The sequence below is a fragment of the Plasmodium fragile genome, assembly GCF_000956335.1.
Source record: "Plasmodium fragile strain nilgiri unplaced genomic scaffold supercont1.1, whole genome shotgun sequence".
Taxonomy (NCBI): domain Eukaryota; phylum Apicomplexa; class Aconoidasida; order Haemosporida; family Plasmodiidae; genus Plasmodium; species Plasmodium fragile.
In genome coordinates this window covers 401,225-414,190 of record NW_012192581.1, presented here as the reverse complement: position 1 = coordinate 414,190, position 12,966 = coordinate 401,225, and the positions used below count along the sequence as shown (strand labels likewise).

The 12,966-nt window shown below is 39.7% G+C and overlaps 4 protein-coding genes across 4 annotated transcripts; 2 read left to right on the top strand and 2 right to left on the bottom strand.

Moving 5' to 3' along the window:
* Window positions 1-1,314: 1,314 nt before the first annotated feature.
* AK88_00098 (uncharacterized protein) lies at window positions 1,315-3,593 on the top strand (the record flags this gene model as incomplete). Its single annotated transcript, XM_012477749.1, has 10 exons — window positions 1,315-1,417; window positions 1,583-1,624; window positions 1,875-1,955; window positions 2,087-2,216; window positions 2,337-2,459; window positions 2,641-2,749; window positions 2,851-2,908; window positions 3,063-3,179; window positions 3,339-3,432; window positions 3,560-3,593. 10 exons carry the CDS (start codon window positions 1,315-1,317, stop codon window positions 3,591-3,593), a joined length of 891 nt encoding a protein of 296 aa, XP_012333172.1.
* Window positions 3,594-4,739: 1,146 nt separating this feature from the next.
* On the bottom strand, window positions 4,740-5,207 carry AK88_00097 (uncharacterized protein; the record flags this gene model as incomplete). Its single annotated transcript, XM_012477748.1, has 1 exon — window positions 4,740-5,207. One exon carries the CDS (start codon window positions 5,205-5,207, stop codon window positions 4,740-4,742), a length of 468 nt encoding a protein of 155 aa, XP_012333171.1.
* A 706-nt stretch (window positions 5,208-5,913) lies between these two features.
* Window positions 5,914-6,294, top strand: AK88_00096 (uncharacterized protein; the record flags this gene model as incomplete). Its single annotated transcript, XM_012477747.1, has 2 exons — window positions 5,914-6,027; window positions 6,184-6,294. The coding sequence occupies 2 exons, from the start codon at window positions 5,914-5,916 to the stop codon at window positions 6,292-6,294; spliced, it is 225 nt and encodes a 74-aa protein (XP_012333170.1).
* Window positions 6,295-6,476: 182 nt separating this feature from the next.
* On the bottom strand, window positions 6,477-12,110 carry AK88_00095 (uncharacterized protein; the record flags this gene model as incomplete). Its single annotated transcript, XM_012477746.1, has 5 exons — window positions 6,477-10,231; window positions 10,360-10,905; window positions 11,089-11,233; window positions 11,398-11,580; window positions 11,700-12,110. The coding sequence occupies 5 exons, from the start codon at window positions 12,108-12,110 to the stop codon at window positions 6,477-6,479; spliced, it is 5,040 nt and encodes a 1,679-aa protein (XP_012333169.1).
* Window positions 12,111-12,966: the final 856 nt, after the last annotated feature.

Here is a 12,966-nt window from a genome sequence, read left to right as displayed (position 1 = left end):
CCCTCTTTCCCATTTTCCCTCTTTTTTGTCAAAAAGCCATTTCACAATTGCGAAGGGGGCAGGGATGGACATGTGTGTTCTGCCAATCGCTGCAAATCACCTGGCCGTACACACTCCTGTTCTCCTCGTGAGAGCGGTTTTCGTTGCCGCTTCACTATTTGTTGTTATTCCCAGAATGTAAAATATACCATGGCGCAAAATTTACATATGCCCGCCATTATTATGAGTTGCTTATGTAAGTTTAAACACATTTTAGTTTTTTTTTTTTTTTTTTTTTTTCTGTCCATGTGAAAAGTGCAATAAAAATATATGTAATCAAACGAAGCAAAACGATATTAAATTAAAAAAAAAAAGGTCAAAGGATTGTGACAGGAACAAAATCGTAGCACTAGAAAATAATTTGTGCCCATGAGCATAAGCGTTCGGGAAGCACGCCGTGAAAAGAATACAATCGCAGCGACTAACGTGTCATGAAAACCGCATATTACGGGAAAAAATAAAGAAAATAAAACAAGAAAAAAAAATAGCAAAAACGCGTCAAGAACGTAGCAGGAACAAAGTGAAAGAGCGGGAAACAAGCAGAAGAACGCAGCAGAAACGCAGTGTAAACACAGAAAAAAACACACCAAAGAAGAAGCCTTACCCCCCCTATTGTGCCCAGAACGAAAAAAAAAAAAAATGCCATCATATTTGCCCATGTGAGAAGAGTTCATTGAACAAGGGTGAACATATTTGTGCTTCGAGAGAACACTGTTTTTTCCTCCCTGTGTATGTGTAAATATGCATACATAGTAAACATACGGATAAGCGGCACACAGATTAGCAGCCCAGAGAGATTATCGCCACACAGATAAGCACCACACGCATGGGAGAGCGCCCCTGGTAGCAGGCACACCAATGTACACATGAACCATACTATGCAAACATGTGTTCCTAGGCGTGCATACCATAACTCACATTTGTGTATTAGCTGTAAATGAGCCAAACGCGCGCACCCGCATTATTGTGTATTAAATTTTCCACTTTTCTTGCCTCCCTGGACTCGGTTTCCATAAGTGTAACACGACTATTACATGCGTTTGTGTGAAAACGTACTGAGAGACACGCCCCCTGCGCCATGCACAAGACCAAGTTGAAGTAATCGCCCCTTTGTTTCTATTCTACATAGGAAGATAATGCACGTCATACATGATACCTACAGAAATATTCATCGCAAAATTATAATTAACAAAAAAACGTACATACAGAAATTAGCTTATTTACAACTGGCTTAAGAACACATATAATCTGCAAAAAAAAAAAAAAAGTAAAAAAATGAAAGTAATTTTGAAAAAGAGGAACGGGAAGTTTATAGACTGCTTTGACATAAGTTCGTCAACCACCATTGATCAATTCAAGGAAATATACTACAAGAAGTGTAAGGAACAGAGGGAGAGAGGTCGACACGGGTTCTTCCTACCACACCCCACGGTTTGTAACTTGTCTGCCACTGTTTGCGGCATACAACACAGGAGAGGGAAGAGGAACATCTGTGCAAAATTTTTTATCCCCCCCCCATTTTTTTTTTTGTTTTTTCTTCCAGATCATTACTACCCCGAGAGGCAGCAGTGGAATTTAGACAGTGGTACAATTTTTACACGAGAAAATGATATACATACATATGTACATATATGTGTATTTGCCCCGAGGGTGAATGGACAATATAACATTGCAAGATGGGAAAAGTAGAACATCTGGATGGATTCTCCGGTTCCAGAGCTTTTCCTCCCGTTCTAGCGTTACGTGCTGGAAAGGGGCACTGTTCTACAGGCCAACGACCTTATCACTGTGCTTTATTTTATTTATTAATTTTTTTTTTTTTTCCGTTTACACAGCCGCGGGGAAGACTCTAAAAAGTGGGACGTTCCACGAAAATGGAATAAAAGACAGTGACATTCTAATATTTAAGGATCTCGGTAGGGGCACTTGCGCGTGCGTTGGCTTCATTATACTCGAATAGACGTCCTTTAAGTGGAGCCTCAGCAACTCCACCCCCCTCTTAATTAACACCACAACATGTTACACATCACCCGTTCCCCTTTTACAGGCGTTCAAATATCATGGCGACTAGTTTACGTGATAGAATACCTGGGACCCATTTTTATCTTTCCTTTTTTTTACTTCTGTGATAAATATGTTTACTCCCAGGCGAACAAAAATAAACACATTATTCAAATGTGAGTGATTGCGCGATATCTTGGTTCGTGGACATCACGACGAGTATGCGCCTAAGATTATCTCTGTGTTTTGTCTATTTTAATATATATATACATGTTGTCCTTGCCCCCCTATCACAGCCTATCCCTGTGGTTTCTGCTGTTCCACTTTTTAAAGCGAGAATTCGAATCTATGTTTGTACATCGATTTAGCAATGCCACAATGCCTATAAGGAGGGTTCCCATAAATTGCGGCCACTATTGGTATGTTCTCCTCACGGGTGGCAATTTTTTGCCGCTTCTCTATTTAGAGTTAATCGGTCCAGCGACATGGTGTTGCTTTTGCGGGGTTGCCCCACCCGCCCTCTGTAGAGAGCAAAATTCTTCGCCTACACCCTTTCATTTTTTCCTCATCTCCTTTTTTTTTTTGCATCACCATTTTCAGGGTATTATGTGGCGTAAATATTGGTTATTATCTATTTCATCCCCTTTACAAACCATACAATTTAGAAACAAAACCAGTCATCGTCTATTCTTTTTTTTGTGTCTTATTAGTAAGTCTTCCTCCCTAAAAAGGAAAAAAAAAAAGAAGAGGGCAAAGGTGATCATATTTACTTCTTCATATGTTACCATCACCCTTTTTTTTTTGTTGCAGATTCTGGAGTTTCTAAATTTAAAGTGCCATTTGATATTGAGAAATTTAAGACCAAGAGGTGGGGCCTTCATTGTGCAGTGTGCGAAGTGTATCATTGCGCTTACGGGGTGGAGAAACACCTTTTTCCCACCTATGAGTGGCCACCTCCTCCTCCCCCCTGCCGTGCTATATATACCACCCCTTTCATACTTCCCCTCCCCCCCTTTCCACAGGTACCAAAAACAGAGGGATACCCCACGGATATGGCTTTAACTACATTTCATGCGCAAATTATTTTTATGAATCGCTAATATGGATTATATTCGCCCTCATAATAAATACATTAACAGGTAAGGAATGGAAAATCACTTTTCCATAGAAGTAGCAACCCATCCTCCCCATGCAAATGTTGGCACAGGGATGAGTCTGTGTATTAGGGACAACATGGGAAAGCGTTTTATATACACCACTATTGATATGTGACCCCTCCCCCTTTTTTTTTTTTCCAGGCTACTTCTTCAGCATAGTGGCCACGACGCAGATGGCCGTTTGGGCATTAAAGAAGCACAATAATTATAAGAGAGAATTTCCCAATTATCCGAAGTAACGCCTCCGCAATTGTCTACACGTACATAAATGTGCGCCGATCAGAGTAGACCTCTGCGATGTATTTGTTGCACACATTTCACTATGTTTTTTTTTTTCTTTTTTTCCCATCACCTTTGTGCAGAAACAGGAAAGCCATATTCCCCTTCATCTTGTAAACATGGAGCTATGTGCACAGCCCTTCACACCACATAAATTGTCATTTTATTGTCATTTTTTTTTTTCATTTTTTTTTAATACAATTCACTTAAAGAAAAATGTATTAACGTCAGTGGATTTGCAAATTATAGACTTGAGTTGAGGACAGCACAAAAGCAGATTACGAAAAACGGAGTGCTCAACATATATACAAATACAATTCGCCATTTTCACCACAGCAAACATATATACATATGCACATATACATATATGTATATATATCATGGAGTTGTCTATACATGCTTAAACTGTGTTCCCCCCTCCTCTTTTTTTTTTTTTTTTTTTATTAATCTTTAAATTTTTTTTTTTAAATTAGAAAAAAAAAGAAAAACTACTTCAAATGAAGAAGCACAAAAAAAAAAAAAAAAAATTATAAAAATTGTGAAACTCGTAAAAATAGAACAACCGCTTTACGTGGAGCTGCGCAAAAATGAAGAGGCATTTGAGCCTGCGAAGCGGCACACCTGGGACTACGCGGGAAGTTTCACTGTTGGCGTGCCCTGGGTCAATCTCCCTATGTGTGAAACGCGTTACGGTTTACGACAGGGAAAGGCCAAAAGCCGCTTTAGCATGCCCAGACGATGGGAAATTGATACAGGGACGAAGCACTACACACATAACATAGATAGACACATACCCTCCATTGGCCTTACAATGCAATGAGTCTACCCTTGTGAAGTTGTAATGGATAGTCGTGTCGGCCATGTTATGCTGCCCCCCCGTCTTTTACTTGTTCCCAATTAGGGCAGCGTCAATCGAATCGGTGTTGCAATGCGGTACTTAAAAATGATACTCTTTTAGAAATGCCCCCTACAATTCCGCCGTGCTGCTGGGCCCTTCTGTGCGTCTTCCTATTTTGTAGAGTAGTTTTTCATTTCAGAAATGTACGCCTCTCATGCTATCTTGGGAAGGATCAATTTGGTTCGGCGCTGTAACCACAAGGGGTGTTCCTTTTAAGGCATAACTGTAGTTTGGTAATTACAGGCCTATTATGACGAGGCGCCGCGGGGTAGCCCAACTGCCCAGTCTACACATGCGTTTTGCACACATTTTGCGATGACCTCTAACGCTACCTACACGTTACGATACGTTACGTTTCACTTGGCCTACCCCCCAATTTTTTTAAACTTTTCATATATCTCATTCACCATTAAATTTTTATACCCGTTGATAATGACGCTCGAGATTGTCTTCTCCCTCCCCGTTCCTTTTGCATTCCCATGGCTACCAACAGGTACACAGCAGCGTATATTCGCCAAAGAAATATATGCCTTCTTAAATGTACATTTGTTGATGGAGCCTTTTTTTATCACGTTCGTAAGGATAACTCCCTTTAGTTTGTTATTACTGGGGTATTTTTTTACATCGCTAATTTCGCCTTTTAACACATCGAAATTGTTGGTTGTAATTTCAACGTGGTTATTTTTATTATGTAAAAAAAGGAAGTATATAAAGCTGTACTTGTCCTTCCTGTGTATGTAATGGTTGGTGTTTTTTTTTCTTCTCGTTTTCCGTAACCTCTCCTTTTCCTTTTTTTCGTGACCCACAATCAGGTCTGGGATTTTCTCGTTCATAATTGTTCGCCGCCAGGGGAGAATCACGCACGCGTGAGTGTATTCGTGGGAAGGGGGTATTTTTATATGTTACAAAAAAAAAAAAAGTAAAATAATAAAGGTATAATACTTTCCTACATACAGTGACATGTGTTTACATAACATTCGCCCTCACACGAGGGTTGCAAGCATATGCCACTTTCTGAGAATTGGCCAGAAAGCAGAAAAAAAGAAACTACCGTATGTTAAAAATATTGCGAAGGAACGAGGGGGCCTGGCCCCGACATTATTTCCACCTCATTTCGAGTCCTACAAATAGAATACCGTTTTGCCCGATTCGTGCATATATATTATATATATATATATATTTTTTTTTTTAAATCTATTTTTGGCTAGTTCGTTCTGCGGAAATGCGGCGTCCCCCGTTGGCGCATATATTATCGTTAATTTTTTTTTGTCCCCTTTTTGGGTTCACTTTTTGAGATGTTTTAAAAATATTTACAGAGGTAGGAATAGGCTACCTCATTTTGCATAAACTCGACGGAAGAAATTTCTGTTTTCCCCCTGTTGAGCAGTGTCCCCCTCGGTTGTCCGCTCCACCTTGTATTTACTCCTCCCTGCCATAACGCGAACACAAAAGCAAACGCGCAAATCACAAAGGAAAAAGGGGTCCCTTTGGAAATACGTCAGAGAAGCAATTTTTAAACCATAGTAAAAAAAAAGAAAAATGGTGCAGAACTTAAAGGTCAAGGTGAAGAAGAATAAAATAACGGAACGGAAAAACAAGTCCAAGAAGGCCAAAAAGAATAAGGAAAAAATTGACGTCAAAAGTTTAAGGAAGGTTAGCACGTACATATATTTGCGCGTGCACCTTGTGGCCAGTGCGTGGCCTGTATAAAAACGCCCTTACATGCGTTCATACATGCGATCCATATGTATGTATGTGCATACATGCCCTCATATGTGCGTATGCACGTTCGTGCTTCCCCCCTCTCAGAAAAGCAAGCTGGTCAAGATAGACAAAATTGAGGAAATGGCCAAGAAGATGTGCGCTTCTACAAACAACAACCTCAAGTTTTTGAACACAAAGGAGGCCAAGAAGAAGTAAAACCCCCGTCCTTGGGGGGGGGCAGATGGCAGAAGACACATTTGCCGACTCGGGTTCTAACGTTGTGGGTACCACGGGAAAGCTTCACTGCGATCCGTCTTTTCTATCCATTCAACAGGGACTCCACTTCCCCCGTATAATGCCCCCTGTGCCGTTCACATGAATGGTGATTTTAAGTAAAATTATTTGCGCCTACCTCGCCCCCTCTTTTTTCTGGAGGAGCCCCCCGGAACGTCGTGAATCCCGTGCAGCACATTGTGGACCTCGTCATAATCACTTTCACTTTCACCTTCACTGTCGCTGTGCTGGTAGTCCGCGGCAGATTTTTTCTCCATCTCGAGCTGGTGTTCTCGTTCCCGGTTCTCCTCGATGACCTGGTTCTGAGACAGCTCCAGAAAGTTCACATTGATGTTAACGACCTTGTTGTTCTTCCGGAAGGGGTCATCCTGATCAGTGTGCATTTGTATTAAGTCTACATAGATGAAATTTTGCAAATCGTTGGCGACCTCATTTCTGACGTGCATCTCGGGGATGAGGTCCTCTAGAGCATCTCGATAGTCCAGACAAAGGTAAATAATTAAATTGTTTATATGTTTGTAGAAAAAAGATTTTGCCTTAAGCATAATTGCCCTGAGGGATAACAAAATTGGGAGGGTATTTTTTTTTAAAATATTTTTCATTAAATCATTAAGAACTTTAACACTATTTTCCACATTTTTAAATTTGTGATTTTTGTTTTTTTCCTCCAATTTGGTAAAATCTTTTTTTATTTTAATTTTCATTAATTTGGATGACAAAATGTTTAGGACATCTTGTAGGACGGCCCCTTCGTTATCTTCATCATTCAAGGGGATCACATTTCTCTTCTTCCCATTTTTGTGCTCATTTATATCTTCTTCGCAAAAGTAAAAATTATCATAATTATACACATACTGTATTAGATAATCATTAATCAATTTCTGTTGAAGCGAAAACTTCTCACTATTGTTTAAATTTTCAAGCAGAAAATGATATATGATGTACCGATCCTTCTTGTCTTTTATTTCGTAACTGTTACCGATATTTGCCAAATGCTTGCTGAGCTTGAAATGATAAAAGTTGTTCAGAACAAAAATGAACTCAATGATGTAATTGATTAGATTTGCCTTGTTGTATATCAAAAGTATATGTTTAAAAACGGACAGAGATTGTTTCTGTATCGTTTCGTTCTTATCCGCTAGAAGGTATAAAAATGCAAAGAAAAAATGATTACTAAATTTTACATAATCCTCAGATATTAATTTGGATATCATATAAAAGGACAAATAACGAATAAAGCTATTTTCGTGCTTGAAAAAGCGTAGCAGGATGTATACAAATTTGTTGCAGGAGCTTCCAAAATTTATGATCATGTAGTAAGTCAGGATGATTAAATTGTTAAGGATGTTCATTGATGTGTTGCCATTTTTTAAATCCCTTTCTATACTTAAAAATAAATCGTTTCTGATGTTTACCCCTTTGTCAATTAATAAAGCACTTTGGGTTAAGTAGATACAATTCCTTACCATGATACTGTTGTTGTCATCTGCCCCGTTGTTTATTGCCTGGTCATATATTTTTTTTAGCTTTTGGCTAGCTGTTGTCAAAAAGGGCATCATCTCCCCTTTCTTAAAGTGCTTCATCAGAAATATGAAGGTAATTAAAATGTTGCATAAAATCATGTCATGCGGAACAGATTCTATAATTTCAAAGAAAAAGCAAATCTTATATTTTAGCTTGTCAATAAATTCGCTTACGTTATCCTTTTTCTTCTTAATCAGGATGTTCAAAATAATGTAAATTAGACACAGAGGACAATTGAAGTGAAAAATAGCATTCTCCAAATTTTTCATAAAATCTTTATTCAACTCTTCTATCGTGTCTAGTAAGTTATAAACGATGGTAAAAAGCTTCAGCATGATGTTTTTTAGGACCCCTTTGCCGCATGTGTTCATCTCGTCGAGTAGGTCGTCCCTCGTGAGGATATCGTCGGTGGGCTCCTCGGCTAGGCGCTCTCCGCGCGCGTTCTCCCTGGCCATTTCGTTGCCAACACCGCCAACGCTATCTGTTGCTCCAACTGAGGCCACGCTATCCATGTGGATGGGCCCCGCCCGGGGGGCACTCAGCAGATACACCCTGTAGCACCTGTTCAGGAGGAAGAGAACATTCCCAATGTCCACGTTGTGCTGGTTATCCTTCGATAATTCTATGACAAAATCGAGCAGGAAAATGTTCCACATTTTGATGGAAAAGTAGCGCAGGTTGTACATAAAGGAGTTCAGCAGGTTGACAAATTCTTCGAGGCTGTTATTCTTCTTTCGCTTGAGGCAAAAAATGATTAGGTTAAAGTTCTGCAGATCATACTTGGTCATCGTCTTTAGCAGGGTTAGAAAATAGTTCGTTTCGTCTTCACCAAAGTGGGTCTTCCATATGTCCATGAGAAGTAGCACTCCGTTATTATTCTTGTCGCACTCGTCTATGTTATCTTTCTTTTCGCTTTTGTTTTTGTCCTTCGTAGATTCGAAGTCTCCCTCAGGTGGTATTACTGCCTCCCTGTCAAATGTGGACCCCCTCTCTTCACCATCAATCCCAGGATGGTTGTGCCTACTTGAAGACAGCGACCATGGTTTATGGGGTGCCCTAAAATATGTGAGTTCATTATTGGCCAAAACTTCTTGTATCCTTTTCTCGCTTGCTTTCAAAATGGGGCACTGAAAAGCAGTTTTTATAAATGTATTTAAAAAAAGTGAAATGGCTTCATCCTTCACCGTCTCTTCTGCATCCGTTATGGCTCCCAAGATAATGGACAGCCACATCTTCGCCACATGCACATGTTCACTCGCATTGATAAACAAATTATTGACCGTGAGCAGAATTTGTCTTCTCACAGATGACATGGCGTCTAGGGATAAGCAGTACATATAATTGGAAATAAAAATTAAAAATAATTTATAACATAGCTTTTTCTTTATGAGGGTTTCGAAAACGGCCTCTATATATTGCACCGTCAATTTTCGTATATTACTTTTATGACTAAAAATATTTGTTGAAATTATTTTATACATATTAATCTTCTCCTTCGTTTTGTTGAATATAAATTTGTACACAAGTGAATTATTGTCATGATATTTTCTATTCGTTAGAATTCCCAAAATGGACAGTGCCTTTGCCTTCACAACCGTGTTAGGGTCTTCTAACCTCTCTAAAAATAATTTAAATAATTTCAAGAAAATCGACTCATTTTTGTTCGTTTTTTTTTTCTTCATCAAGGCTAAAAATAGGTCCAGTATAATGCTCCTTATTTGATACTTTTCGCAGTTGATATATTTTATCAGTATATTTAGGTACCTCACCATGACCGATTCGTAAGTGATGGAGTAGCTTTTCTGATCCACTACAAGGGTCGACTTTCTCTTGTTTTGTATCTTATTTTTCGCTACCCACCTGTTCGTTCTTTTCTTCGTGTTCTTGTGGCTTTCGTGGAGGAGCTCTTCCCCATTTTCATCCGTGGGGTCGGCCGGATCGGTGTTATGGACAGTGTCCGCCTCATCAATCGCTGCCTCAGCCGATGTGTCTTCCACTTCCTCCCCCTCGTAGCACTCTCCCTCCGACTCGGAGCACACGGATGAGCTGCAATCATCCTCCAGCGTGAACGATGCACTGGAGTCGATCCTCTTCCTGCTAATTTTCCGAACCCTTAAATAGTTCTTGTCCAAAAATCTGGCATCACTCTTCTTATTGTCGTCCCCCTTAACGAACAGCATGTACTCATCACATATGATTCGCAGGACGTTGTATTTGTTTTCAATTTTCCTGCACAACTTAACTAACGTTTTTATTAGGTCCAGGAAAAGGTTCCTTTCGCTCCAGTCATGGTTGTTGATGATTAATATTTCTATGAACGAGAACACAGGATTGCCTGAGACGCGAAGGGGAAAAAAAGGTGCACACAACTGGAATAGACATTTTGGGGGGGCCGTTTGCAGCATCCGCGCAGCGTCTCTACCCACAGAGCGCCGCTATCCCCAGCGCAATTTTTCCCCTTACATGCGTTGGCCACAACCTGGTCCTCGAAGCACACTTGGTTCTCCACGGCTGAAGTCCCCTCCCTTGCGGACAAGTAATCCCGTTTCAGCTTCTCGTTAAACAACACTTGAGGAATAATTACCCGAATGCAATTATTTATAACGTTTGTGAAAAATAAAATAATTAAACTGTTCATATTGTTAATGTGGTCCACACAATATGTACTCTCTTCGATCCTTGTCTCTTTCAAGAGTAATAATATCTTTGCAAAAATTAGGTTTACTATTTTAACAAAGATATTAACCTCCGGGCCAATGTCATAGAGCTCCACGTTGATTTTGTAAGTAAATCTCAAGTCATAACATTTTCTTACTATACTTATTAGGTAGTTAATACATAACATATGGATACAATGAGTTAATGGCTTTTTTACCAACTCTAGAAAAAATTTGATTAACTCGAAAATACAATTTTTATCGTTTATGTTGACCAAGTTGCTTACGTCTAAATATTCTATGCTTTCGTGTAGAGCCATGAATACATTTTTTAGGACAATCCATTCGTTTTCTTCAGACACAGAAAAAAATGGGGTATGGAGGAAATGAGGGAATCACTGCTTCGGTGCATTGGTGCGGTCAGTGCATGCATATAAATGGAAGTGTACACAGCATAAGATGCATGCACATTGCTTACGTGCGACGCGCACTACCCCCCATTCCTCCCTCATTCGACGTCTATATATAGCCGTACCATTTTTCACGTCCTCGCTGTCCACCTTCTTTTGTTTTGCCATTTCTTTGTCGTTGAAGTAGCAGGAGCAGGTCAGGAACCGCTTGAGGATTCCTTTCAGTGTAAAAAGACGGAAGTGTAACCTTCTTTTGTCACGCTGCATCCACTGAAAAGGGGGTCAGGCGCGCACGAAAAAAATGTGAGTTAGCAATGCAGAGAACGGGTGCAGACAAATTAATCAGCCCCGCTAGTCCCCCCCTAGTTGTGACATCACGATCCCACCTCATAAAAGAACGACAATGCGGCCTGTTTGCATGTGTCTCCCCATACCTGCAACAAATTCAGGTGAACCAGGGCAGCATAACTGGAGTACTCGTCATTTTTGTATATCAGATACGTCAGGAGGATGTTTAGGCTAAACCAATAAGACATGCTCATATTCTCGGTGTCATCTTTGTCGGTTTGTTTTTTCCCACGGTCTTTAAATAGCCATTCGATTATTCTGTTTCTCACCTTTGGGCGGAATGAAAAAAAAAATAGAACAATATAAAACCATGTAGCGCAACTTCAAGTAATAGAGTCGATAGGATTAAGGGCCCTTTTTTTTTTTTTTTTTTTTTGTTCCTTTTAACCGTTTCGTGGTAAATTGGGTAAAAGGACAACTCGCTCAGTCCCTGGAGCACGTCTAAGTTGGAGGAATTTATTATGGAGTCCAACTCGGGAAGGAGGAAATCGATTTTGTTCTTTTCGTAGTAAATAAACGAATCGTAGTGTTCCATTAGCACACTTGAAACGTTGAGCGAAGTTATGCTTGACTTTATCTTTCTGTATATAGTCTCCATATTGTCCGCTTTTTCAAATTTTCTTTTGTTCTCGTTAACCATTTTTATCAGTACATTGTTGTGAATGTTTAGACAACTGTGGATCTTATCGTTTGTGGGTTTCGCTTCCACTTTACTTTTTTTTTTCTTTTTTTCGTTGCCTTCGTGATCATCCTGGCCGAAGCCGTCGTCCTTCATTTTTCTCTTGCCGCCCTTTTCCATTTTGTCGCGCGTAGGCATGTGTACCTAGTCGTCAATATATTTGTATGTGTCCTTACACGTTAAAGAAAATATAACCGTTGTCGACGTGCCACAAACTTCCGGACCGAAACAGGCGGCACAGAGGAAGCCGCCTAACGGGGGGCTAAAATGGACAATATGTATATATATATATTTTCAGCTGGTCATAATTTTTTTCACGACATCAACATTGGAAAAACTCCGTTTTCTCCATATTGTTCAATAGTGAAGTTTTAATTTTTCCTTTTTAATTGGTCCTAATTATTTGCAATAATAGGACACAAAAATTGACAATGTGTGTTTCTTTTTTGTCCCAATTTTTTTCTCCCAATCCAGTGAGCACATATGGAGAAAGGCGTTCCTTCCATTTGCACACAGTTTACATATTGGCTACCTTTTTTTTTTTTTTTTTTTTTTTTTTCACCTGATTAACTGCTCTTTCGCGAGTTTCTTTACGTTAATTTCCGTTTCACTATTTGTTTGCTAATTTAAGCGCAAAGGAGTCTATATACCTTATGTAGGTATTGATGTTTACGCTTTATTTGATTTTGTTTTATTCTATTTTATTTTATCGTCTTCGCCTTGGGCTGTCTCTTCTCTCGCGCGATTTTGTTCCCACCGCGTGCTTGTCACATCCTACTTTATCGCCCCTGTTTTTTGCACTCTCCCTTTTTTGCCCGCATTTTCAATGCCCTCAAACTTCGCGAAGGTGTTCTCACCGCGGAGATAACGCAAATGGCCGTAAACTGGCTCCAACTGTGTGTCGAGATGTTCCCTCCTTGTCGCACTCTCAAAGGAGTATGTTGATAATGCCTACCGCGAAATGCTGTTTTTTCGT